Source organism: Biomphalaria glabrata, chromosome 1, assembly GCF_947242115.1.
Source record: "Biomphalaria glabrata chromosome 1, xgBioGlab47.1, whole genome shotgun sequence".
Lineage (NCBI taxonomy): Eukaryota > Metazoa > Mollusca > Gastropoda > Planorbidae > Biomphalaria > Biomphalaria glabrata.
This window is the reverse complement of record NC_074711.1, coordinates 69,198,624-69,226,434: the sequence shown is the minus strand read 5'-3', so window position 1 is coordinate 69,226,434 and position 27,811 is coordinate 69,198,624. Positions and strand designations below refer to the sequence as shown.

At 32.9% G+C, this 27,811-nt stretch overlaps 2 protein-coding genes across 5 annotated transcripts; one reads left to right on the top strand and one right to left on the bottom strand.

The window, feature by feature from the left end:
• Positions 1–3,878: 3,878 nt before the first annotated feature.
• Positions 3,879–27,811, top strand: LOC106067549 (serine/arginine-rich splicing factor 10-like). Of its 2 annotated transcripts, XM_013226739.2 has the most exons (9): positions 3,879–4,044; positions 22,497–22,601; positions 25,172–25,275; positions 25,481–25,583; positions 25,738–25,773; positions 27,138–27,176; positions 27,278–27,316; positions 27,417–27,473; positions 27,562–27,811. In XM_013226739.2, the coding sequence occupies exons 1-9, from the start codon at positions 3,974–3,976 to the stop codon at positions 27,638–27,640; spliced, it is 633 nt and encodes a 210-aa protein (XP_013082193.1). In that variant the 5' UTR covers positions 3,879–3,973; the 3' UTR covers positions 27,641–27,811. The 2 variants fall into 2 exon arrangements, with proteins under 2 accessions (XP_013082193.1, XP_013082194.1); XM_013226740.2 differs by lacking the exon at positions 25,738–25,773 and having other exon boundaries at positions 3,881–4,044.
• On the bottom strand, positions 5,344–11,138 carry LOC129922888 (uncharacterized). Of its 3 annotated transcripts, none has more exons than XM_056010996.1 (5): positions 9,419–11,138; positions 6,112–8,572; positions 5,919–5,983; positions 5,670–5,751; positions 5,344–5,559 (listed from the first exon to the last, which is right to left on the bottom strand). In XM_056010996.1, the coding sequence occupies exons 2-5, from the start codon at positions 8,561–8,563 to the stop codon at positions 5,363–5,365; spliced, it is 2,796 nt and encodes a 931-aa protein (XP_055866971.1). In that variant the 5' UTR covers positions 8,564–8,572; positions 9,419–11,138; the 3' UTR covers positions 5,344–5,362. The 3 variants fall into 3 exon arrangements, with proteins under 3 accessions (XP_055866971.1, XP_055866960.1, XP_055866950.1); XM_056010985.1 differs by having other exon boundaries at positions 10,259–11,138; XM_056010975.1 differs by having other exon boundaries at positions 6,112–11,138.

Sequence of the window (27,811 nt, the reverse complement as noted above, 5' to 3'; positions counted from 1 at the left end):
GAAACTTTACTTACTGCCCCAGTGCAGCCAACTTAAGCAAACTACAGTCACCAAATTTCATTAGCGAAGCCAAAAGGGGTTTTGTGGTTTCCCTTCCCCCTCCAATACCAAAACTAAAGCATTTTACCATTTTCTACCAGTCGCTGGACTCTCATTGAATAGCAGATTTGGTTTTTGAATTTTTTTAGCGGAAGAGTAGCAGGATAATTGCACTGTAGATACCTCAGAATATTCATTTTTAAAGCTTAAAATAACGGAAATAATGCTTGGTTTCGGGGCGAAGCCCCGGACCCCAGTGGGCGAAGCTCACAGCGCTCCCCCGGACTCCCTATCTGCCCTTAGGTGGTGTGTACTATCTTTCCACTAAATATAGTAATAGAGTATTCTAGGCTAGAAAAAAAGGTTTGAAATAATGAAAGATCAGAATGTAATGAAGATTAATTACATACACACACACACACTTACATAAATAAATTGCGGAGTGGGGTAAAAGTCCCCCCCCCCCCACACACACCGAAAATATATGACATGCCATTTGTGGGCCGGTTTATATGGTAATGCCCGGGCCGATTTTGATACCCAGTCCGCCCCTGCCCTTAACCCCACCGAATCGGCCAAATTTATATATTAATTTAACTAATTTTGTCACAAACTATGATTTCCCCATAAAAGTAGGACCGCTTCTATAGGAGTAGTGTTGGAAAGAGTACTGCGCAGTGGTTTCCAAATCAGGCTGCTCTTCATTGAGTTTTTCTTCTAAATGAGTGTTTTGAGGCCAGTATTTCGTTCGGGCCTCCTGATAAAGAAAGCAAGTCTTGAAGGACATTGAAGCTGATTTTCAAATTTCGTTATTTTTCCACTTTCAAATTACTTTTTCAAATATAAATACGCTTTTCTAAAATCTCAAAATTTTAGGAGCTAACTTTGATGCTATCTGCTGTCTGAATCAATCGCTATCTCAATTTCGAAAAAAACCTCTTCAGTTGGTCTTTAAAGACCAGCTAAGACGCCAACTTGCCTTAGCTGACATAGAAGAGAGCACCTGGTTGCATATGATGTGGCCCAAGAACGAGACAGCTGGGGCTCACTCACAAAGGCCGCGGGATACACATTTGTGACCAAAAAAAATCCGCTGCTGAGGACAGAGGCAGACGATCACCGGTGGGCAATGGTTATGCTTGCCCTGTGTATGGCAAAATATGTAGGTCACAGCTGGAGCTGCGTAGCCATGGGAAATACTGCATTCCTCATTAATCTTCCGGCTTCGAAGACAAGGCTTATTATTATTATATATAGGTCTGTGCATCATGCATTTGCAAGTCAAACAAGACTCTTTGGCGTTGACGTTAGTTGAAAGAACGATTATCATTATTTTCTCTGCAGTTTTTTTACAGCAATATGCCCAATCGCACACAACAAATTCACCACATTTCTAGACAAATTTCAACTTGACCATAACAACAAATATATATCTACTGTTTTGTGGGCTTTTAGTGTAATTTCTTCTTAATTTCTAGATCAATAAGATCTGTGTTTTTACAAAAAATCTGGCAAAAACCACTAATATGGTGTTCGGAAATTTAGTAAAATCATTACAAAATTGGGTATTTTGAACAAGATCTGGGTATTTGACATTGTTTTTTTTTTTACCAAGTAAACAACGTTCACATATTTTTAGTTAAAAAAAAAAAGGCAATGTGCATATAGTATATAGCATAGATTTTATTGTGTGTAAAAGAACAACATTAAACAAATTGAAATTAGTTACTTGAGGCGTTTGATATTTCTTTCTTTTAAAGACAGACCCAGCTGAAAGAAAACTTAAACAGACTACCAGCGGACTTAAATTAACAGCTTTGTCTGCATGAAATGTGGGAAAATATGCAGGTCGCAACTGGATTTGCGTAGTCATGTAAAACACTACACTCATCTTCGGAATCAAAGACATTGCCATAATTTTGCTTTTTAATTAAATTAAAAAAAAAATAAAAACAAAAAAATCTCTTTCTTAATAATCAAATGCCCCAAACAATAATTAAGACTTACTTATATTTTCTATCAGTCAGTGATTATCTTAGAAGTTCATCAATAGATCTATCTTATCTCATCTTATCTTATATAATACATACGTTACTTCAAAAAAAGAAGATGGTTATGTCATACTTTAGATATATCAATTTGAAAATGTATCATTTAAAAACGTCTATAATTTATAAGATACCATATGCAACTGGATATTCTAGTTTAGCAGGATACCTATATGTTGCCTGCGGCTATATACCCAAAACACTAGAAACTCTTTGGGAGTCAACCCTGAGAAAAAATAAGGAGTTCGTGATGCTTATATAGAAACTATATAACGCTATAAAAGTGATCCTAATTTTATTTATATTTTTTTTTGCCATTAGCTATTAATGCCCCCCCCCCCAAACACACACACAGCTGGCCGGCCTTAGGCATAGTCAAACTAGGGCCCCAATTGGTGTGTGTGTGGGGGGGGGGCTCGCATATAAAGTAAAAAATAAATTTGAGAAAAATTTTGAAGCTCAGATCTCAAACATAGTAGAGCACTTCGACTCTATGTTTACCAGCCTATCTCTACCTCTGGAACGGAAATTGCGATATACGAGTTTCAGTTATTTGTCGATTTTATTTGTTGCAGAAAAGAGTATGGACAACATATTGCTTACTAACAATACTAAAGTCTAGCCTACGTCCGGACCTGTGTGATGAGCACTTTGCTACACGGAAGTGAAACATGGTCAACCTACTCATAGCAGAAAAAAAAAAAGCTGAATGTCTTCCACCTCCGATGCCTAAGACGGCAAATCTTTAAAATAAGATGGCAAGATAAAATAACCAATGAGGAAGTGCTACGAAGAGCATGGCAGGGTGCCAGCTATTGACATCCGCTGTGTTATCAGCAGCAGATTGACGCCTTGGCTTGGCTGGCACGTCAGTAAATGCCAGTAGGTCGACGCTTCCACAAGACATTTCTATATGGCGATCTAACAGAAGTTATAGGAGAGCCGCTGATCGCCCACTTTTACTGTATACGGATGTAAGCAAAGGCGACATGAAGCTCTTCAAAATCGACACTAGCACTGGATAGATCCACATGGAAAGAGAGCATAAAGGAAAGGTCTCGAATTGCAGATTCCATACACAACAGCAGTAGAAAGAAGGGTGAAAATGCAACGGCGCCTTGTGATTACGTAAGCCTAACCTATGACCGCAGCTATGTATCAAGGTTTGGCCTCTTAAGCCACGTACACAAGAAGTTGCAAAAGGGAAAAGATCGTTTCTCGAGACGTAAAATGCCACAGGTATTTTTTTTAAAGTTCGATCATCATTTGGGGGCCACCAAATAAATTCACTTTGCCTAGGGCCTCCAATTATCCAAGGCCGGCCTTGCCCCCCCCCCCCCCCCCTCAAGGTTTTTATTTCGTTACATTTTCTCTATGAGATTAAAAATAGTCGTCCTATCACTGAATTACAGCTATTTCAGATAAAAAAAACAACAACACGTTTTCAAATTGATATGGGCCAAATGTCTGCAACATACTTTTAAGTTTTAATTGTTTCATGGTGGAATTCGAAAATCACCACCCTTGTCCCAATTTAAGTCCCTGAAATGATAAATGCTGAAATAAAACTGTTAAGACTAATAAGATTAAAGATCTATATTACTATGTGTGCACTAAAATATATGTTACTTTTAAAGATTTTGGACTAGATCTAATACAAGTAGATCTAAAATTGTCTAGTGATTGCGTGTGTATGATAAGCCTATTATTCGCACCCCTTAATACCTAAATCTTAATTCTGGGTATTTATAAAAACAAAAACTGGCTAGATACACACCAGTCCACTGGCCTGGCTTATTTTATAATCGCTGTGCATTGACGACGACGCCATATTGAAAAGCTTTCTGTTCCTCAAAACTTGTGCTTTAACCTTTTTTTTTAAATTGATGAGAATGTCCCGTTACTCCAGACCACCGAATTCTTCTCTCTATGTCAGAAATGTTCCAGATGGCACACGGTATTTGTACTTTGTAATCATTCATAGTAGATTTAGACTAATCTTGAGATTGATCATTGAGTAATGTCACTGTGACTGTGACATGACAGACATGTCAAATAAGTTGATTATTTTTTGATTATTATTAGATCTAGATTCTAGATATATAAGTTAGAATCAACAGTAACTTACGTTTATCGAACAAGTTAAGCTCAGTCGCCAACATTTTTTATGTTTGAGTTTGTGTATCTCCGTAAAAATTAGACTTAGAGTAAAGTAAAGACTAACTAAAATAACTAAAGGATGGTTGTCGGACACGCTAAGCCATTCTCCGGCCATTTTTAAGTTTCAAAATTCATAACTCCATAATGGTATAACCTATGAATAAACTGATGGTGTCAATGAATTCGTCATCCTTTTGTCTATAAAAATAGCTATTTTGTAATATATCACTACGCCTAGTTAAAATTAGATCTGATGTGAAGAGGGGTAGGTTGGGTTTTCTGATGCGTAAAAGTTTTCGTCATGAGTTTTGTCTCTGTAAAAGTTGTTGGCCGGTTTGGAGATTTGTCGGACACTTCAAAAGAAATAGATGTCTTCTATATGAGTGTTTCTCCAGTACTGGTGCCAAAAAGTGTCACATTATGCTAAAAATTAAAGTTGAAGTTTTTGGTTTCATTTCAACTGTATTCACTTCTTCAACCAGTTCACTTTAAGAATTTATCAATAGAAAATGAATTGCAAGATGTAGATTTTGACAGCAGTGTCTAATCAAGGGGTACCCCCTTTTGCGTCACAGGTGCATCACCGGGACACCACTTGATAATTTAAGAACTACCAATTGATAAATTCATTGTATTTTAGCATAATATAACTGTCTTTATTGTTACTAGTCTTTAGATACTGAAATTTATGCTTTTGCATAAAAAAAGTGGATTTGAGCTCAATTCAAAAATTGGGACACCGTAGCACCTGTGACACTACAAGTTAAAGTTTTTTAAAAAGATATTCTGTGAGAATATAGAAATTATTTTATTTTTGCACTAGAGTGATCCATTAGACTTATTATTAAGTTCACTATTCTAGTCATAAAGTACCCATTTGTAAAAATGCTGCTTCAATTTCACAAAATGTTGCGGGTGCTTCATGGGACACCATTTTTTAAAATAATGTTTAAAAGTTTAAATTTTTGTTTTATCTGTGCACAAGTAAATTGTCATTAATATTTTTAATGATTGACAAATATATATTTTATATGTTTTGTTAGTTTTAACACACAGAAAAAGGTTTAAAAAAAAAAAAGAAAGAAAAAAGGCATAAAACTGTACACAAATTTTATTCAGAAATCAAAACCTTCCACTCTCCACTCTCTCAAACTATTGCCATTTGGTATCAACATCACTTCAGTAACAATCATGTCTGCATACACTAATTGTATGTCCTGCACTTCTGGGTATACAAATATATCTCTTTTATTTCTGTGCCTTTTTAAAAAATTTATTCTGCGCTGATCATCCAGGACTTCTGTCACAACTCCTGTTAGAAAAAATTACCAGCAATGTTGAAAAAGTTAATACTTCAATCTAAAACATACTTTGAACTTGTTTATTGAATGTAAAAGGTACACAGTACAAAAAAAATTATACCTGGATAGAATATTTCCCCATACTTGACAATCACACAGCTATTTACAATGTACTTTTGATTTGTGGAGGACAATGTTTGGGCCTGAAAAAACAACAACAACATGTGGCTGAAATACTTAAATTCGACTGAAATGAGTCAAAAATTATTTAGCAGGGTATATTATTAAAAAAACAACTTATACAATACAGGTAACATAAGATTCAATGAAAAATGTTAAAATGCTTATACTGTATGTAAAAGCTCTTTACCTTTGAATTTGAGCATATGGGACTGACATCCAAAGAGGATTCAAGATTTGATTGAGATTGCACCACTGAAGAAAAAGAAACAATTACATTTAGAAATCAGTTAAGTAATTTTAAAAAGAATAATATGTTTTCTCGGATAATTGTAAAATGGCTATTTAAAAAATAAATAAATAAATAAAAGTACAGTACTTACCATTCTGTTTCTGAAGTTTGAACATATTCCAAGATCCACATATTTCATCATGCAGGCACTGACTGCCATCTGAATTTCTGCAAGGAAAGCAGAAACAGCTTCTTTTTCTGTAGGCAATATTGTAAGGTGTAATACCTCTCACTGCATGGACTGACCTCGATCCCTGAAGGCTTCGAATCTTTTCGTTGGACCTGTCAGGCCTGTCTCGATTGATTTCTCCTTGTTCCACAAGGAAAAATGTTCTTTTACTTGTAGGCTCTGCCTTTGTCATGTATTCTTTTGCCCAAAGGAATAGCCCCTTTGCATCAGAAATAATGGCCATTCTTCTTTTAATGGCCAATGTAGCATTTTTTTTAACAACACCTATTTCAGCATCGCATGGCCCTTTTCCATGGCGACTACCGAAATAGTGCCTCTCTATGGACACATTTGTATCTTCCTTTGAGAAAGATAAGTCTACAAAATTTAATTTTCCTTTGTACTGTGCTGCACATCCATCACTAAAACTGATAACTTTAGTGAAAGCATGACCACGATTAGCTAACTCATAAATCACTTTCATTTGAAAGTGTTGTGATGCATGGCCATCATGTTTTAGGTCATTTGATAAAAAAACCATGCTTTCTTTGACTATCAAATCTTTGTCTCTGTAGTAGCTCACTACTGGGTGAATAGTGACCTCTGTTCGAGCCCAGTGTGCACCTTGGATTTCATCCTGGTGGTGGCATGTGAAATTTTGACCAAAATCAGAAACTAGCAAAAGCCAGTCACATGGTAAATCTTGTTTCAAATCTGCAAACTGCTGCTGTTGCCAGTTAGCTGTAAAAAGATGAAGGCTGAATTTTTCCAAATCTTTCTGCATTGATGTTACTAGGTCATTGAAAGGGCCTTCTTTATTTACTGGTCGCCACTTTATTACCTTTCGCAGTGTACCATCACTCTGAACATACTCATCTGTCATCTTTGACCAGATGCTCCATTCTGCTAATTCATCCATGCAATTTTTTAAAGGCTCAAAATACTTGTTAATTAAATCCACACCACAGTTGCTACATGATCTTTCAATGCACTGCAGCTTATGAAAACAATTGGCATTAGTTCTTGGGCATAGAGTTAAGTCAAGTGATGAAGCTGGATTTTTTAATGTCAGCTCTCTGTGTCCTTTTTTGATTAGAAACTTATTAATGCCCTCCATATAAAGAAAAATCTTCATACAGAACTCACATAAGCAAGACTGCATCTTATTATGTTGAGTAGCTTTTGTCATAAATGGTTTCAATTTAGCAAACTTTGAGAACGATACCTTTAATGTGGGTGCATGAGTACTCAATTGAGTATATGCCTCCTTCAGCGTTTTCTGCATGAAGCGTTTAGGTTTTCCAGTTCGTGCACTCACAGATGATTGAGATGGATCAGTTCTTGAGACATCCTCTCTGCTGTAAAAGTTGTGAATTGTTTCCAAGGCATTTTGTGTAATGCAATCACTTCGTTTTTTTCTTGCTATGTTTTGTGATTTGCACTTGGACATAAAACTTCTTGAAAAACCAAAATGTTTGAAATGAGTAGCACAACCTCTGAATTTGTTATACTTAGTAAGGATGTTGCAGAGTACTTGTCTGCGAGCATTAGACATCTGACTCCTTTTTTTGCTGGTAGAGTGTAGATAGGTTTTGATGCTTTCATTAATGTTGTTTAGAAAGATGAGCTTTCTTCTCTCAGGTAGACGCAGAAAGCCTAAGTCTTGGAGAGCTTTACTTCTTCTTGGGGAGCGTATTTGTGAGAGACCTTCAACAACTGCAGCATATTTCTTAGGTGATCTAGGTAATTTCATCAAAGCCCTTGAAACAGCCATTCTTTTTGCCACTGGAGTCTGGAATCCAGTACCAAGTGATTCGCCAACCTCTGCAGAGTTGACACAAAGGGGACTATTAGCTTGTGGACTATTAGCTTGCTGTTTTCTTTCTTTGCGTTTTCTGTTTATCCAGGCTTTTTCATGTGGGCTTAACTTGGCCCTGTATGCAGCTTTTCTCAACCTCTCTTTTTCTCTTCGCTCTAAAACAGCAGCACGTGTTTCAGGTTTTACTTTTTTTTCATTAAGAGGGAGACCTAGTTCTTTCTTTTTTTGTCTGCATTTTTGTGTTCTTAAATTACTTAAAAGTCGAGCTCTTTCTCTCTTTTCTGGTGTAATATTTTGTCTGTAAAGCACACTTCGTTTTCTATCCTTTTCCTTGAAAGCAGCAAATTTTTCTGGATCAGCTTGTAGTTTTTCCCTGTGTCTTCTATACCTTATAGCACTAGGTGTCAACCCAGAAACATTATTTTGAGTGACATTTTTTAGCGACACAGGCTCTGGTACTAGTACATTTAGAAATGACTCAGGCTCTGATGCTTGTATATTTAGAGAGTCTTTCTTGGCTTGTAAACGCTTTGAAACTCTAACAGATAGCTCCATTACTGAAATCTGTAATTGATAAAAATTTATTAGTATCAAAATAATTAGATCTATTATGTACTAATAGCACTCGTAAACATATTATAATATATATTGGTGCATTATTTAAATCGAGTCTAGTAATGCCCATAATTGCTTTATAGGGATAGACTCAATGGTGTAGGACTAGTACAGTTAATTCATATTATATAACTTAAGTTACAATCATTCAGTGGTAGACTAAAAGAACTGAATACAATATTCTGTATAAAAAATACAATGGAAATTAAGTTAAGGTTAAACCAAAATTTTCTAGATACAATCTACATTTCAATATAGGTCTATAAAAAATACTATAATATAGAATTATAGATCTAGATTATTCTAGAGATACTTGTCTATTGAAAGAAAGAATCTATTATTTATTATCTATAATTAGATTCTAAATCTAGTCATTAATGACCTAGTCTAGAGTCACGAGTCTAGATTCATTATAAGATCTAATCTAATTCCCTAATAATCTACTTATTTCCACTATCTAGTCTAGATCTAAAGTCTAAATCTTGATAATGAATTACATAATTAGATCTAGGTTTAGAGTAAATCTAGAATAATCTAGATAATGAATTACATAATTAGATCTAGGTCTAGAGTAAATCTAGAATAATCTAGATAATGAATTACATAATTAGATCTAGGTCTAGTCTAGAGTAAATCTAGATGATGAATTACATAATTAGATCTAGGTCTAGTCTAGAGTAAATCTAGATGATGAATTACATAATTAGATCTAGGTCTAGTCTAGAGTAAATCTATATGATGAATTACATAATTAGATCTAGGTCTAGTCTAGAGTAAATCTAGATGATGAATTACATAATTAGGTCTAGATCATTAGGTCTAGATCTAGACTAGATTAAGTTTTAAAGACAAGTGTCCGAGATGCGCCTCAAACGGAAAATCAATTAGATCTAAATATTCTTTACAGTATTAAGTACAAATTTTTAATTATTTAATATTTCTTAAACACTATCGTTTTATTTATTTAATGTAGCTAATATTATCTGATACTGTAAAATCTTTAACAAAATATCACTAAAATCTATTTGGACTTAACAGACGCAAACTAGGACACCATTTGTAAACAAACGAAGTGTTGTCCACTGAAACGCCCCAAACGATGATAAGTAAAATTTCAAAAAAATATATATTGAAATATATCAAAAAATGTTCATTTAAAATTATTAATTATGAAAATATTTTATTACATACATAAAAATCATTTAATCTTGATTGAAACTTTCCATGAATAAAGAAAACTTAATATACCCTGAACTCGTACTAGACGCTACACGTGACGTCATAATTTATGCATGGAAAACACCAACACGGGGTCCCATGGAACGCCTCAATGCCTAACCCAATTTACTTCTCAAAATAAAAAAATGTAGATTATTTTTAATTCTTTCACACGTCTACTATTACATCAACATAATTGTTTAGGAAATATAAACTTTTTGTTTAGTAACAGGCTTTAAAATTGATTAACTTTACGATTTAAGACTAAATTGTATTCAAGACGCTTCACGTGACGTCATGATTGAATGGCTAAATCTAGTAACCTCGTTCTAAAAAAAGCACTTCGATTAGGATATTGCAATCAAACTTATTCGTAATAAGCTTAAATTTCAGTAGAATAATGAAATATCTACGTACCTGATGGGTTGTTGTTCCACAAAAGATCACAAAAAACAGTTTAAATGAGATGTTTGTACAAGATTGCCGGCGATTGATCGTGTCGACGCTTGGGGCGCATCAATGGTTAATTGTGGGACACGCTATTGTTTAAGTACTCCTGTTAATTACTACGCTAGTATTTCCAGCGGAAGCGGCACTTTTTTTGTTCTACACAATACCTGTGATGCTCAAAAGAACTCTCATTCATAAAAAGTAGTGTCGTGGGAAAAATAATCCCATTCTTAACACACGCAGCACAGGCGCTTCATCTGGGACGCCTCGACCTATTTTAAGCTCGTTATGCATGTTTAGAAAGCTTTTAACAAAAAAAAATACTTTAAAAGAAATCTTTAATGCTTGTTGTAACAGAAATGCAATGTTGAGCATATTATTTATTTCTTGTTTACAATTCATAGAGGATTGTAATTCCGTATAAAGTGGGACACATCGCGATGCGCCTCAAACGCCTTTTTGTGGCCGTGTTTAATCAATATTTTGATAACCTTGAGAAAAACTAAATAATGACATTGAAATATGAGGATCTTGTTAACATATCCCAACAAAGATGGAAGTTTTATGCCCCTTGGTTTTAGTACGATATTAATTCAATCATACTATGGTGTTCCGTGTTACATCAAAAGCCGCCATTTTGGGTAGTAATTTCACACATTTTTTACAATTTCAATATTTCCCTAGCACCTTATGAGCTCAAAATATCAAAATTTATAGATTAACCATTTCTTAATGCAATGTAATGCAAATTGTCACATTTGAATAACAATCTTATGAAATACGGACTTTTTAGTGAACCAACACCTAGTTGTAACCAGTACTGGAGAAACACTCATATATTAAACATGTTATTATTAAGACATTTCATCCTTAATTTTAATTTTATTATTCTGTACATTAGCGCAACGACACAAGCCATATTATAGGTAGTTCGATAAAAAATTCAAACTCACAATATACTAATAAAACCTATATGGTTGAATAGGGATTGAAAAAATATTTCCAACCATATTAAATTTATCATTGTATGACAAGTGGAAGGGGAGATATTAATTTTTATTTGAGAGGGGGAAAGTCTTGATTTTTTAGATCCATGTCATTTCTGTTCACTACCGGAAGTTGAATCAAACTGGGAAATAGGTCAAGAGTATTTTTTTGTTTGTGCTGCCAATTTATCTAATTTTGTGACAAGAATGATCCTCAATTTTTTTCTAATTTTGTTTTGAGTTTCTCTTTATTGCATGTAACATTGAATCAATTTTGAATGTATTGATAGGATTAATAATTATTATTTAAAGAAATATAAGTGTACTCTTAATGAATATATAGTAAAACACTATTTGTAATTGAAAAGTACTTATGTTTGTTAAAAATTCATTTTGAAAGATTTAAATCTTGAAAGAGAATTTTTTTTTTATTTAAGTGTCTGGTATCTATACTTTTAAAGTATGAATTAATTATTATGCTGAAAATATTATTTAAAAAATTGAAAAGTAATGCTTTGATTTTAAGTAATTTTTGAAGAATGAAGTAAATAATTTTTAAATCTATATCAAATCTGCAACACAAGTTAATGAAGAACATAATTAATATTATGAAAAGAATAGATGCATTCTAAATATTAATACCTAATGCATGATTTTATATAAGAAAAATGTCTAGATATTCTATTTTATGGGTTGATTATTAATCAAAATAGATTTTTTTTATTGCAACAAATGTTTGTTGTTGTTTTTTTGGAAATAAAATAGCATATTTACAATCATAACAGACATCAGCAAATCAATCAAATAAAATTAAAATACATTTAAGGAAATGTAAAATATTATCACAATTAAAGAATAATTATAATCTCAGCATCATCCATAATTTTTCTAATAGGCTATGGGTAATCTCACAGATTCTTAGATTATTTGCTGTTGTAAACAATATATTTTCTTTAAGAATAGGCACACCAACATCTTTCAAAGCAGCTTTTATTTCATTTGCCATTTCATTTCTTGCTCATCTGTCCACACTAAATTAATTAATCCATAATAATTTCCCCACATCTTTTTCTTGGTAAACAAAAAGAAAATTTATCTCTTGCTCATCTCTTTTTTAGTGCAATAATAATTTCCCCACATCTTTTTCTTGGTAAACAAAAAGAAAATTTATGTCTTGCTCATTTCTTTTTTAGTGCAAAGATAATGCAAGCGTTGTTGCCATTGACTTTTGTCTTACCATCTAAAAATAGCCATTTTAGCATTTGGTGCTTTTCATGATAATAAATTAAAAAACCTAAGATTCTTTCAGCCCAAGTATTGTGGTGAAGCACATTTTTTTATACATACTAATGGGCCTGATAAATCCCTTTGTAATGAGAAACTCATTAATATGCCCAGTGTAGACTGAGGTATAGTTTGATTTAAAAATTGAGTGGAGTTTACTAACAGTAGAGATATCATGATTTGATAATTAATTTAGAGGACAACTAAAAGCATTAATCTGAGAGTTAAATAGAAACTCTGGTGCATCTAGGAATTTTTAATGCAGTGTAAAGTGTCCTTGATGTTTCACCTAAATGTGAAAAACAAACCTTAGTATTGCCTTTAAAAATGTAATTCAATTTCTTATATTTTTGTATTTAACAATAATAGCTATATAATATTTTAATCAAAAAATCTTAAAATTAATAGTAATAAAATATAATAATAATAATAGTAAAAAAAAATTATAGTGAAATAATAATAACCTAACTAGAGTAGTTGATAATTATATGATGCAAACAAAGCTTAAATTCTATGAACATTACCGATAACTAGTGGTACAAACTTATTTAAAAGATAAATAAGAATTTTTTAAAATTGTATAGATTACATTAAATCATATATTGTATTGAATTGGAATAATTAGAAAATTATTTAATCTTGTGTAAAAATAATTAATTTTATATTTAGATTAATCAATTGCTTTTAAAAAGAAATTATTCAAATCATAGATGGTTATAAATAGGGGGCCGATTGAGATGGATTTAAATACGTACTGACAGTGATGGATGTATATATGTTTTAGCAAAGCTCTTGTTTTCATGGATAATTTTGTTTCTGCCAACTTGTCCAAAAATATAGTGTTCAGTGCTGAAAAATGTCAACTATCGATAATTGGTCACATATTTGAGTGAATCGAGAGGACTTCACTCGAAGACGTTTTTCTAATTAAATCTGATTGAAAATATGCTTCTAAGTTATCAATTACGAATCTTTAAGTAATTACCCAGATGAGCCTCTTTTAAAAAGGATGAAACACGGATTATTTCAATTGACAAACATAAAAACAAAAATATGCAGTCATTTGATCTTCATTTTAATAAAAACAAGCCAACACTGGAATAATCGGGACATGCCATTTGAAAATATTAACATTCTAGAGCACATTGAGCACAAATTTTGTACAAAAAAAAAATAAAAATGTAATTTTACTATGAAATTCAAAATACCAACGTTTATGGACCTATGCAGGTTTTATATGAAAAATTGAATACTACTTCCGGTGTTTATACGCGGATTTCGAACTCACTACATATTATCACTTTTCCCACGCTCCACGCTTTCATTCTCGGCTTGTAACTGACGTCACACCACGGCCACTACTTTAGGCCTAGCCTAGCTGGTTGCGCTAGGGGAAAAAATCGCCTTTGTTGGGGGGGGGGGGGAGAAGAGGAGGAGTATTCTCTCTAGTCTACCTACGGGGCACTTTTTTTTCCCCGTAGCACAGCTCCACTAGCGCATTGCGTGCTTGTCTCACCTTAGCCTTTTTGGTACCAGTCAGATAATTGCTAGTCTCCTGCTCTCTCTCTCTCCTGCTTTTTTTTTTTTTTTTAGAGCGTGTAATGGTATGCTTAAGAGACGTGGAAAAAAGGAAAAGGGGGGGGGGAGACTTCATGTAGTATACTCTCTTTTGATTTTGACAATCTCTTAGAATGTTGATGTTTCACACAATGGCCATTTAGCGCACCTTGTCGATCAATAATTGTAGGCTCGAGGTCTACAATGATATTGCTATTGTGACTTTTTTTTTTTCAGCTGCCCATTGATGCCAATTTATTATTCTATAGAGATGTGCACTTAAGTGCTATAACATTTGTACGTATTTGTTGCATATTAAATGGTTTAAAATAAATGGTTATACGTTTTGCATACACCACATTAACTTTTTTTTTATAAATATGTTACGAATTTTTTTTTTTGAAACATGTAACAAACACACACAAGAACACATACGTCACATACATAACTTAAATATACATTTTGTACTATATTATTTTAACAAACAACAAAATTATTCTTGTAAATGTTTAAAAAAAAAACAATAACAATTTGTTTATTTCCCCATAAGTACTGTGTCAAGTTATTTCCCTTTGATGACTAGCGTTATATGACGATATGTTTTCTTATTCAAAAAAGGTAAAACTTGTTGGCCACCCCCTATTTACATGTTTAAAAGTGGGAAAGGAGAGTCTGGGTTGTACAATTTATCTGTTTCTAGTGCCTATTTAGAAGCATTATATCTGGGTTTTATTTGGGTAATGCATCTAGGGGCTTAAAAATCGTCTTAGCTCCAGACCCTATCTCGTTCTTCCCCTTGGGAGAAAAAAAGCTATTTTTACAGTAGTCTACTTTGACCCCAGATAAAATTACTTTCTCTCAATATAAAAGGGAGCTGTACGTGTCGGAAGTGTGACAAAATAGTCCATGCGCAATATTTATGCGGAAGTTGGGTAGTAAACATTCAAATAAAGAAGATTTAATAATAATACATCGAGGTGGCCGATATGCGAGACGAAACCCGGGTGTCCGACAACCATCCTTTACTCTAGAAAAAAACTGATTGTATCTAGATCTATGAACATTTTTTTAAAAAGTAGACATGTTTTATTCTATTATTACTCATAGTTAAACTTATATTTGATGCTAAAATGGGTCAGGTCGATGCTTTCAAAAGCTTAAATTATCGAATATCGTTGTACCGATATCTTATCTTATCGAACATATTAAGAAACTATCAAAAACACGAGAAGTATGGTGCTTTAAACTTTAAAAGTGTTATAATCTTAAAATTTTGTGAAAAGTATGGTGTTTCAAAAGTGTTATAATCTATTATTTTTTTTTGTATTTATATCATTTTCTTTTTACGCCATGTCAAGACAGACAGATTTTAGTAATTTTCACATGCTCCACATCGAAGGAATCTATCACTGATCAGCTATGCTTAGAAACTGACGGTGCTAAGCCCAGTAATGCATTACCGACACATTACCGTACCAGTACTTATTTAGGTCTAAGCTATTTTGAGATATAAGGCAGTTAATAAATCCAGATATTATTTATTTGGGGGAGAGCCTAATAAGCTTTGGTAGCCAATAGATAATTCCGCCCTCCCCAAGTCATTGCAGGACACAACAGTTTATTTGGTTGACCTAAAAACAAAACAAACGGTACGCTGCCCTACTTAACTAGCCACCGATCTAGCACGTTCAGTGTATGTAACATCCCAAAAGTCAGTGCTAGATATTTTTCGATCGGGGCGGGGAAGGGGGGGGGGGCTGAAAAGCTATGGTAGCTTGCAAGCTGTGTTACCTATAGATGTAGATAGATCCGCCCTCCCTAAACCACCTGGTTGTCAAAAAAAAAACACCATATTTTAGAGCACACTTAGTATTTGTCACACACACACACACAAACAACATATCTATATATCTATCACGCCTAGTGTTTGTGACCTAATTAGCAGCTTGGCCGTAGGTACTCGACTGATGGCTCCTCCCCCTTTCCCCTCAACATTGTTCTAACTACAACTTGAACAATGTTTGGGGCTGTGTTGGTGGCCTGGTTTACACCTGTGTGTTGGGCTATCACTGACCTTTTTTTTTTTTTTTTTTTTGTGTTAGTCTGGTGGCTGCGTTTGGATTGAGTCTTGAAATTTACGCTGTTACTTTGCACTGAAAAAGTGTGAATGTTGGAGAGTGGAATTGTGTAAAAAGAAAGCGCGGGTAAGGGGGTGTAGGCAGAATAAGAAAGTGGTTAAATGTGTTATTGTTATTATTTTGTGTATTTGTGATGTTTCAAAGGAGTGTTTTTGTAGCTCATTATGAGCTTTATCATACTTTATGGCAGTGATGCCCAACCTTATTTGGTCTGCGGGCCATTTTAATTTTCGGCATTCGTGTTGCGGGCCATATCACCAATAAGAAAAAATATATATATACAATAAGCTATTTTAATAGTTTACATAAATTAATGTGATGCATGAAGTTTATCCAAAACCATCTTCTGAATATCTGGCTGCATAGAGGAAACACCAAGTCGGAGCACTAAATCTAGATGTTCATCCGTGAGGCGATTACGTCACATGGTTTCCGCCCGTTTCATCATTGAAAAAGTTTGTTCACACAAATAAATGCTTGAAAACTTTGTGATCATCTTTAGCGCTTGTTTTCGAAGATTTGGAAACGCTTCTGCGGGTAACATGGAGTAGAAGTCAATGGTCTGCATCACTTGAAATTTGTCAAGCAGGGATGTCTGGCATTGTCAATCAGTTCCAGTTGCAGATCTGTCGGGACACTTGACACATCGGCAGCAAACAGATTTTCAAAAAGACGGATTTCATATTTTAAATTCTGATAAGCTACAAATCTTTCACTGAAATGATTCATCAAGAGCCTCAGAAGTTGGATCATTCTTTTTTTAGGGAAAGACATATTTAGCTGCTTATCATTTTGTAGAGGGGTACAGGTTGGAAAGTGGACAAGATGCACCTTTTCCGCCTGTTGAATGAAGAGTTCAAATTTTGTTTGGAAATCACATATGTCTGCATACACATGCAAAATCAATTTGTCTTTCCCTTATAGTTTGGTGTTGAGTTCATTTAGATGTGATGTGATGTCGCATAAAATAGTCAAATCCCACAACCATGAGGGGTCGTTCAGTTGTGGCACTTGTTTTGATATTTGCGTCATAAATATTTTAATTTCGTGTCTGAAATCAAACAAATGTTTTAATACCTTTCCTCGGCTTAACCAGACTCCCTCACCCACCCACCCACCCCCTGCACTTTACTGTCAAATAGAACGTCTTCAGACTCTATTTCTGTCAGAAAATCGTTGAAAGTTCTGTGAATCAACGCTTTTGTGATTTGATGAAATTTACAGTATTGAGCACAATCATCATCACATGGTCCAAATTCTAAACCTTTCCACAGAGATTTTGTTGGTGAATGATGCAGTCAAGCCGCAGGTGTTCAGTTCCATTTGACTCAAAAACTTTTTAAATAACTCTTGCTGTCATTCCACTGTGACATCCAACCATATTTCTAGCGCCATCAGTAGTCACTCCGAATAATTATTCCAAAGAAGAGCAATGTCCTCTATGATGGCTGACACTTCTTTGAACAGGTCTCCTCCAGTTGTAGTCCAATGCATGCTCCTCATAGCTGCTAACTCTTCTGATATATCAAAATTGCTGTTTGTACCGCGAAAAAATACCAAGATTTGAGCAGTATCAGAAAACATTTCGAATTCTGCTGCTCTGTCTTTTAATTGTGAATGAAGATTTACCCCCATATCTTCCACTCGCCGTGTAATTGTCATGCGAGAAATGTTGACAGCTTCTAATGCATTCTTCTTTTCAGGACAAATTAATGCTAACAAACACTTTTTTACACATTCGCCATCGCAAAAAGTCTTCATCGCTCTACTTAAGATGTGAGCAACTCTGTAGCTGGCCCTTGTCGCAGACTCATTTTCTTTTTTGTTAAATATTCTTGTCAATCCCCCAATATCTAGTTGTAACTTGGCAATCTTGTCTTCGGGACTCAAACCAAGAATGCCACTGTTGTGACACGGTTACTGTATATGGTCAACCGTGACAAACGGTCAAGTGTTGGGTATTGGAGAGTTAAGGGACTTGCGGAAAGTGACGAGTGTGTTGAAGATATGCAGAAGGAAGTGATCTAGTGGAGTTGGTTATCTGTAGATAATGTTGGCCTTGTAAATAAGTTTGATGCTTCACAATAAAAGACAGTTTATACTTAAAAGGACTTGTTTCTTCACAAAGTGATTATATGTGTTTGGCTTCATAATGCCTTTTATTGTTATGTTCTTTAAAAACAACCACACTTTCTTTACAAATTAAACATGTTGGCTTACTATCCTATTCCACAAAAAAGTAAAGATCTGTCCACTTTTCCTGAAAGTTTCTACATTCAGAGTCCACTTTTCGTTTCTCTCCCATTTCATTCAATCACAAACGTTAAACAATACGGTACCTATCGCTTTGATAGAAAAGGTACCCAAAACGATGCATCAATGATGCTCTCTGTTGCACACACAAGCTGTTAAGAACACGGATAGCTCAAGACAGTAGCAGAATTTTCCAAGAATTAAAAATAGCTATCAAGTTTTATCGCCATTGGAGAAAAAAAAAACACTTGTGTTCTTACAGTACAAAAAATATTTACTATGAATATTAAAATACCAAACATAAAGATGGAATTCATCAAAGAATGAGTGAGAAGCCTAACTTAAAGAGAATATTTTTTGAACATTATAATTTTGTACATTTTTTTTTACATTTTGTTCCAATGCTTTGGCGGGCCGGATAGAAGCACGTCGCGGGCCGTAGTTTGGGCATCGCTGCTTTATGGCAATATATATATATATTTTATAGACCCTTCGCCACACGTCTAGATCGAGAAGCACAACTGACTATGTATTTGAGTCTGGCTTCACATTTTAATGGTCAATCAATTATTGATGATCTCTTGATTGTCTTCACTGTTTCTCTTCCCCCCTCCCCCCCCCCCCTTTTTTTTTTTACCTGCCAAAGACATTTTTATTTCAAAATACCATATCTACATTCTATACCTCCCCCCTTAGCCCTTTCGTTTTATTAATATCTCTTCACATCAAGCACAGGCGCTAGGTATTTGTTTATAACACATAATTCAGAAGTTAATAGAATGGGGCATCTGAAAAAAAAAAAACACAACTGGATATATTCTACATTATGGGTACAATTAGTGCATATCGATGTAAATCTATTTAATTAGAAAAATATAGCACATTTACGGTAAACCACAAATAGCTGATACAAATTGTAACACATGAGTAATTTATATATGTACTTTGCATTACATTATTTAAAAAATAATTAAAAAATATATAATTTAAATATTTTGTCTTCTTTGGGTTATATCCCTTTGATGTTTATTTTTAACATTAAAATGGTGTTCGATATTTTACGAAGCTGAGATTGCTTATATAAACACAGCTACTATCGAACACCCCCTATTTAAACCTCAATTTTCATGTTTGGGTAGCAAAGGACACTTTCATCAAATAGTTGCAAATTATTTCTCAGCCTAATTAGAAGCATATTATATAGGTTTTGTTTAGCTGAAGCATCATTGGCATTAAAAAATACCCTTAACCCGAGACTCACTTCACTCTTCCCAAGAGGTCAAAAAAAGTGAAATTTTTATACCTATATTACCAATGCACTTTGAATATAAGTAAAAAAAAATATCATTGGGTAAAAATGAAACTAAATATAACTTAACTATAAAGAAATGGACGATTCACAATATGAATGGACTAGTTTCGTCATAATCATCGAAATAAAGAATTTTTAAAAATACATTGGGGTGTTCGATAAGTACCTTAAAATGAAGGTGTTCGATAGATGTAAGTTACTCTAGTTGATAAATGATTAAATCAAATAAACGACTCTGATCATCCGATGAAGTGTTTGAATTATTGAATGTTTCTTCAGCCAGTGCCAGTAGTTCAGTAGAGTAAGTAGACATACTGATGACAAATACTTCAAATAGATCTAAGTGGTTCACTAAAAAGTCTTTAACTCAAATAACTTATTTAAATGTCACAATTTTCTTTTCATTGCACTTATGACTTAAACTTAGAATGGTTAATGAATTAATCATTAATCATTAAAGTATAAATTGATGTGATATTTTGAGCTTGACACACTAAAGTGCTAACTAAAAAGAAATTATCAAAAATGTTATTTTCAAATTTCGCCCTTTTTACACCAGCGCAATGATATGAGCGGTTGCTACGCTCTTATAGTATAGTCTATAGAGTCTAGATTCTCACAAGCTTATTAGTCAGTTAGTGTATGTAAAGTTAAGTAACTGTTTCACATCAAGGCCTTTGCCTTTACTTTTTTAATGCGCAACGGTTGATCATTAATTGTAGGCTATCAGTCTACGATTACATTGTTATTGTTGCTGTGATATTTTTATTAGCTTTTATCTATCATTGCAAAATATTGTGCATTCTAAAAAGCATTACTATGTCAGTGATATAATCTTGTATCATAAAATCTTGAAATGTATTTCTATGATGCTTGTAGACATTATATTTCATACGCATCATTACATATTTACAGTTCAAGGGTTGAGCCGTTGATAACAATTATGTATTTACATAAAATAAATCCAACTTCCATGAATATAATTATACAGAACACTTTAACTTTAATTCACAAATATTTATAATTATGTATATATTGCTAGGCGAAAAAACCCGGAAGTGTGGAAGTAAAAAATGACCAATGATTGTGAGATTGCGTTTGACTTTTGACTTTTTTTTACAAAGGCAGCACTTGCAAATTTATTACACTTTTGAATGAAATGTGAGAAGTTTTAAACTTGTGTTATCGATTACTTTAGACAATGGCCTAATTAAAGCTTAATAACGTTTTTTTTAAAGTTATTTATCAATTTAAAATTTATTATAAAAAAATACTTTTTTGTTTTTAGCAATACAGGGTCCAGGAGAATGCCCCATAATTCATTTTATTTTTTACGCTAGATATCATGCCTGGCTATAATTCTACTAAGTTTTATCGGGATATCTCCGTCACATCACCAAAAACTTGAAAATACGGTTAGCATTGTGGGCTATGGGATTTACAGTTTTTTTGTTAGTTTTTGATAAGGAAAATTTCGTCCTAGACGTAAAACCACTTGAGGCCATGTAAGGCCTAGATATATTCAAATAGTTTTTTTGTATTAATTGTCGGCGCATGAATTTTAAAGTGCATTTGAAAAAAATTGTTTCAGAAGATTTTTATCCCACTTTTTAAATATTTTTTTATTTTCTGCCATTTTGTCCACACCTCTCTGACATCTCTTGTAGCTCTAGACCCAATAATTTGTGGTTTGTTTTTTTTTGTAATTTGTTTATTTCATCAACATTTACATTCTAAACAAGTGAAGTTCATAAATATAAATGAAATCAGATTTGTGAGCTAGAAATTTACTACTAACACTAGATCTACTATTAATTTTCATTTTTTATAAGTATCGTCTAGGAAACTCAATTCCAACTTTTTAACTTTTGATCTGGAGGTGTGTCTCTTCCGACATAGCAAGCGAGACGCTCTCATCTTACTTGTTCCTTGTCAACCAATGTTAGGTCAAAACGCCCCCCAAAAAATTCATAACTTTCTGTTAAACATACAATCATAATTTATGCACCATTGGAAAGTTCTTTCAAAGTATTTTACTGATGTACTAATGAAAAATTGTTTTTTCAAAGATAATATTTCACCTCCCTATATTTAAAGCTAATTAATAATAACTACCCAGAAACTAACTTGCTGCAACAACTGACCTGAAACTTAACCTCATCAAGTCGTTTCAAAAACTGACTAAACTACGATCTCTCATACTTCCAGTCATACATAACTTGTGTTCACTATTTTTGCTTAACATTTTCGATGAGGCAGATTTACTCTAGAATAAATCGAGATTAAGATTTTTTAAGTCTAGAAATAAGCACTGCTCCTTGTCTTTTGCTTTTAAAATGTAAAAGAACTCAGCAGTGGTAAGCATTTTTAGTACCAAAGATGAGTTCTGTTTCATTCATAAACATTTAAATAAATGAACAGGATTGTAACTCATACTAATAATTTCATAAAAGCATTATTGCCTTCATCATATGGATTTCATATAATGATATAGATTTAGTATTTGTTTTTATCATCTTGTTTGCTTGTCGATGTTAAATTGTATTTAGCTTCACGCTGTATAATATTGTCTATCACACAAGTTCTATACATTCTGGTGCCAAATACACATTTGGACCATCAATGTAAATAAATGCTGCACATTTTTTTTTATACTATAATTTTATATATTTTAGCCCAGAAGAGTTGAGAGCCATGTTTGGAAAGTATGGACCCATCACAGATGTTTATGTTCCTTTGGATTATTATACCAGGCGTCCTCGTGGATTTGCCTATGTGCAATATCCTTGTTACTTATTTAGTTATTTAAAGTGCACACTAACAATATTATATATATAACTAAAATATTAGTATTTTTTAAATAATGAACTAGTACACAAAAGAAAAAAAAAATGAATACATGGAAGTCCTTTCATTATAAATGTTGTTCACTCTCCTAATGACATTCAAGTTCTACTTGTCAGCAGTTGATAACGGGGTCTATAAGCTAGTGGTATTGATAAAAAAAATACTTACAAATTTTTCTTGTTTTTTATCAGAATGCCAAGTGGTTTCAAAGTAAAGCCCAAGGCAAGAGTCGTACAATTGTTTATAACTGGTCCCATCAAGCCCACAAGACAAAGTCCTTACAAACAAGATCAGACAAGTAGTTATGTGGTCGGGATCATTGAAGGGATGGGAATAGTCTTTAAAAGTAAAGAAATAAAGCAAGCAAGTTTGCATATTTACAAGCAAGTAGACAAGATACAGTAATAGGCCTTAGGAATAACAGATTTCCAAGCTTTCAAGCAAGACAAGCAAGCCAACTTGTAGTCTTGTATCCTAAGATTTGTGAGTAAGATAGTTTGCGATAAAGCTAATGGTTACTGGGTATAGGGCTAAACTTTACTCTTTTATTTATTTATAATTTGTTTACCAGCAAATTTGCACAAATCTTTAAATGGAAAAAAAAATTCTGCATGACATCAGTTTTGTTTATTCCCATATATGGATGGTTAAATGACAAAGCATGTTTATGAATATTTTTTATTTTTTTTCAAAACTTATGGTCTTTATTATAAAATGATGACTTAGAAAAGATATCTGCCACTATGAATAATTTTTTCATGAATAATTTTTTCTATTCCTTTTTAAAAAGTCATTTATCATTTGAATGATAACAAGGTTGCAAGTGATTCATTATTAGCATTATTCTATTCAAGTGTTTTCATATCAAGGTTTCTATTTTTTATTGCCATTTCAGGCACCCATCTCATCAAAGTTTTAGTCTTCTTGGTTTGGTTATATTTTTAAATATTTCTAATTCTAAGACTATTTTTCTAAGACTCTTTACATTGTTATCATACTCTCATTTGTTATAATTAATAAACAAGATTTTAAACCAATATTTTCATGAGCATTTGAGTAATATTTGAGTCAAAAATAAATAACATTGTCTATACATACAAAGTAAATGAAATTGTCTCTAGTGGTTAGTGGTTATAATTAATAAACAAGATTTTAAACGAATATTTTCATGAGCATTTGAGTAATATTTGAGTCAAAAATAAATAACATTGTCTATACATACAAAGTAAATGAAATTGTCTCTAGTGGTTAGATTCTCAAACAAATAATCTTCAAACATAATTTTCAGAATTAAGATCAATGATCAGTTTTTGCTACAGCAGAAATGTGATAATTTGATTTTCATAAAAAAATGTATCTGAGGTTGTTTTCTTTTCCCCTGATTCTTTGTATTCCTTAAGTTTGCCACTGTTTCTTTTTTCCTGATCAAAATAATTTTAGGTTAATCTCTGTCCCATAAGCTTTTTATTACTTTGTTACCTGAAATAAAATTCTTTTATTAGCCCTGATAACAGCTTGTGTGCTTAAATAGGATACTCATGCCTCTTTCTCTCCGCTAAGTGTTACTTTCTTTTTAGTGTCTGATCATCTATCCATACAAATATAAATACACAATATTAAGCATTCTAGTGTCAAAATATTTGAAATATCTATTCAAATCTATTTTTTTTAACAGCTTATCACAATAGTTATAAATAAACAGTGCAAATTTCATGGTCCCTTATATTTTTTATTTTTTGTGGAGATGTGACTATGGATGGATTATTCTGTATTATTTAAAGAATGTAACAGCTCATTTTGACAAAACAAATATGTAATTTTATTTTATCTATTTTTATTTTATTTTAAAGACGAATTTTGAATGTTTATTCTCTATTAGATTCTTTTTTGAAATCTATTTTTAACCGCAAAAAAAACCCCAAATACTTCCATTTTTTATTTCTGTGATTATTTACTTTCATTTGTTTCAAATTGACTAGAAACAATAACTCAGTTATTAGAATACAATATGGAAAGCAATTTTGTAGGTTACTGGGCCTAAAAAAAACAACAGATCTCCATCATAGTAACTTTCAAAGGCCATCCTCTTGTGTGAAGTTGGAGTCTTCACATTCATATATGTAAATTCATGTTTGACACCTGCAATTTGGCAAGGTCTTTATGGAATGTTTATATGATACTATCAAAAAAGGTCTTTGGAGTTTTTTTACTTAAAGCTTCAAAATTTTGACAAGTTTATTGTTATGGAATGGTTTCAAAACATCTAAAACAAGAACATTCTGCTGTCATATCAATTTGTCTATTAGAAAAGTTTGACCTTTAAATTACAGTCAACCAAAATGTATTTTTTTTTAATTAGGCTTGCTTTCATATTTTTTAATATCCAATGATCAAGTGTAGATTTTTTATTTAGTATTATTTTGAAAAACATCTTGTAAGATATTTTATTACCATGGTATTATTCAATAGTAGTAAATCAATTAACATGCCTTAACAACCATACGTTTGAAGATCCTCGAGATGCTGATGATGCATTATATCATTTGGATCGTACACGATTTTATGGCAGAGAATTGGAGATTGAATTTGCCAGAGGGGATAGAAAGTGTAAGTATTGTGAAAGTGTTTTGTCATTTGTATTTGTACTATCAAGTTTACGTATCAGGAAAAGAGGATTTTTAAGCTTACATGTTTTACAATGAATGCTAAATATTTCTCGAGGAATGATTCATCATCAATATTTTTAACTAATGCTGAAAGTTTTTCTTTTCTTTTGTACTTTGCTATATTTTGAGCATTATGGTCTTTGCAGCACCTGGCCAAATGAGAGGAAAAGAAAGGTCCAGAAGATCACCATACTCAAGATATGATGACTATGACCGTAGGCGGAATCGATCACGAAGCCGTAGCCCTAGGTACATATGACATTCTAAAGCTTTCATGTTGTTTCTTCCTCTCTCTTTTTTTTTGTGGGGGAAAAAAAAGAGTATTAGTAGAAGTCTAGTACAACAACAGGATATTCAATTTGACGAGTTGGGTAAATCACTTTACATTAACCTTATGTTTCAGGTACAGATCTCATTCTCGCAGCCCTTACTCTAGCAGGTGAGTTGTGAGGCAACTTTTGAAGTCGTACCTGCTGGCTTTTATTATTTTATTCAAAATCACGACCGCTACAAAAGTAATATTTTGTGCAAACAAACAACACTATTGTTATTTAGAGAAAGTATTCCATAAGATGTTATTTTATTTCTTCATTTATTTTAATATTTCAGTTCTTACATGCTGCTTTATCTATTATAAAATGTAAATTATAACTTTGTGACTTAACAAAATATTCAACTTCCAAGGATTTTGCCTGGTTATTTCCAACAAGTTGACAGTGATCTTTTCTGGCCACCAAAACCCAACCTAGGCATCTGTTAAAGATCTGGGGTTTTTCCATATTTGTTTTCGTGATTTTCCATGTCTCTGAACCATGCTGAAGGACCAACCTAACTTTTCTGTTATGACTTTTATCTTTTTTTGTCAAGACAGTGCCCAGATTGCTTGAAGAGTGGAAAGACAAACTAGCTTTATCAGTTCCATAGTCTATACTTACAGAAGTCCAGTTTTTTTTATACTTCATATGCCAGAGAAGGCAGATAGATGTCATCAGCGATTTTTTTGTTGTTGTTGTTATGTTAGGGTCCTTTTTATGTTGCTTTTATTGTCTAAAACTGTCTGTCTCATGACCCAATCAATCACTGACAAAAATATCAAGGGCAAAGGCATACGTCCTTGTCTTACTCCTGTTGTTACCTGAAAAGGATTTGTTAGCTTACCAATACAACAAACATTGGCCTTGTTGTCTTGGCCAGGTAGGCTAGGCCTACACTGACAAGTTTGTTAGAATCAGTTGGACTTACTGTCTATTTACTTTCTTTGGGCAAGGAAGGGTGTGGATAAATATTCCTTTTTTCCCAATGTTGGTTATTATGGCATTATTAGGCTAATGCTTTTATATCTAAATCTGTACCAAGGACTATTATAGCCTATGGACTAGGCCTAATAGCCACTAAAAGAATGAACCAAGGCATTCAGTGTTGTTGAGGGTACTGACATACAGATACTTATAATTATAAAAAAAATAAATTTTGTTTGAGATAAGAATTTACTAATTTATTAAATGCAAATGTTTCTACGGATCTAAATAATAAATGGCATACTGTTTAGTATTACTGCTTGCAGAAATTAAATTTGTCAATAACTCATATTTGAAAAACTATCAGGTTCCCTTTAAAAACCTTTTGTATTGATGATTGTTGACCATCATAGCTATATTGTAATTCATAAATATCTAATTTATGGCCTTTTTTTAGCCTTGAACTAAGATGACTTGATCTTAAAAAATGTAATTATACTAATAGCTGTTGACTTGATCTTAAAAATTGTAATTATACTAATAGCTGACATTTTTTTAATTACAGAAATAGATCTCGTTCTAGGAGTCCTTACAGAAGTAGCAGGTAAGAGCATAATTTTGATTACCGGTAGTATTAATAGCGGTGCTAATACATTGGTTAGTTCTTGTTTTTAGTATTCTAATACTGAAACTTCTATTTTTCAGGCGAAGTCGTACCAGAAGCAGAACACCTAAGAGAGACAGGTTGGCAACAAATTAAATTTTGCTAAAGCATTTTTTTTTATTGCTTTAGAAAAATCTGGAGATGTATGTTTACATTATGTATGTGCATTTTTCTTTACAGAACATATAGTCGTTCCAGAAGTCACTCTGGGTCTTATGACAGAAAGAAAGAAAATGGGTAAGATTTCTTAATTTTTCTTAATGTAATAAATTTTAGTTCCAGTTGTTTAAAATCACATTATAATTTATTTTTTTTTACACATAAGTTCCAGAAGCAGATCAAAGACAAGATCACCAGCTAAATCGGACAAAGAAGAAGAAAGAGAAGAATCTCCAGCAGAATAAAAAGCTTTCAAATAGAAAATGTTTCATTCATTTGACATTGTACATTGACCATATCCATCTTTCACTTTGACCTGTGTAATTTTAAAAGTGTTAAATGTCCATATGAGTTATCTTAAAAACTTACTGTAAAGGCTTGGATAGAAACCATTACAGCTTGCTTGTATTTTAAAA

Excerpts from the sequence above, each read along its gene's own strand:
- LOC106067549 (XM_013226739.2), top strand. The coding sequence starts at position 3,974 with ATGAGAATGTCCCGTTACTCCAGACCACCGAATTCTTCTCTCTATGTC. Across the intron at positions 22,602-25,171 it reads CGTGGATTTGCCTATGTGCA|GTTTGAAGATCCTCGAGATG; the intron begins ATATCCTTGTTA and ends TAACAACCATAC. Across the intron at positions 27,177-27,277 it reads AGTCCTTACAGAAGTAGCAG|GCGAAGTCGTACCAGAAGCA; the intron begins GTAAGAGCATAA and ends TCTATTTTTCAG.
- LOC129922888 (XM_056010975.1), bottom strand. The coding sequence starts at position 8,563 with ATGGAGCTATCTGTTAGAGTTTCAAAGCGTTTACAAGCCAAGAAAGAC. Across the intron at positions 5,984-6,111 it reads CAAACTTCAGAAACAGAATG|TGGTGCAATCTCAATCAAAT; the intron begins GTAAGTACTGTA and ends CTTTTTCTTCAG. Across the intron at positions 5,560-5,669 it reads TGGGGAAATATTCTATCCAG|GAGTTGTGACAGAAGTCCTG; the intron begins GTATAATTTTTT and ends TTTTTCTAACAG.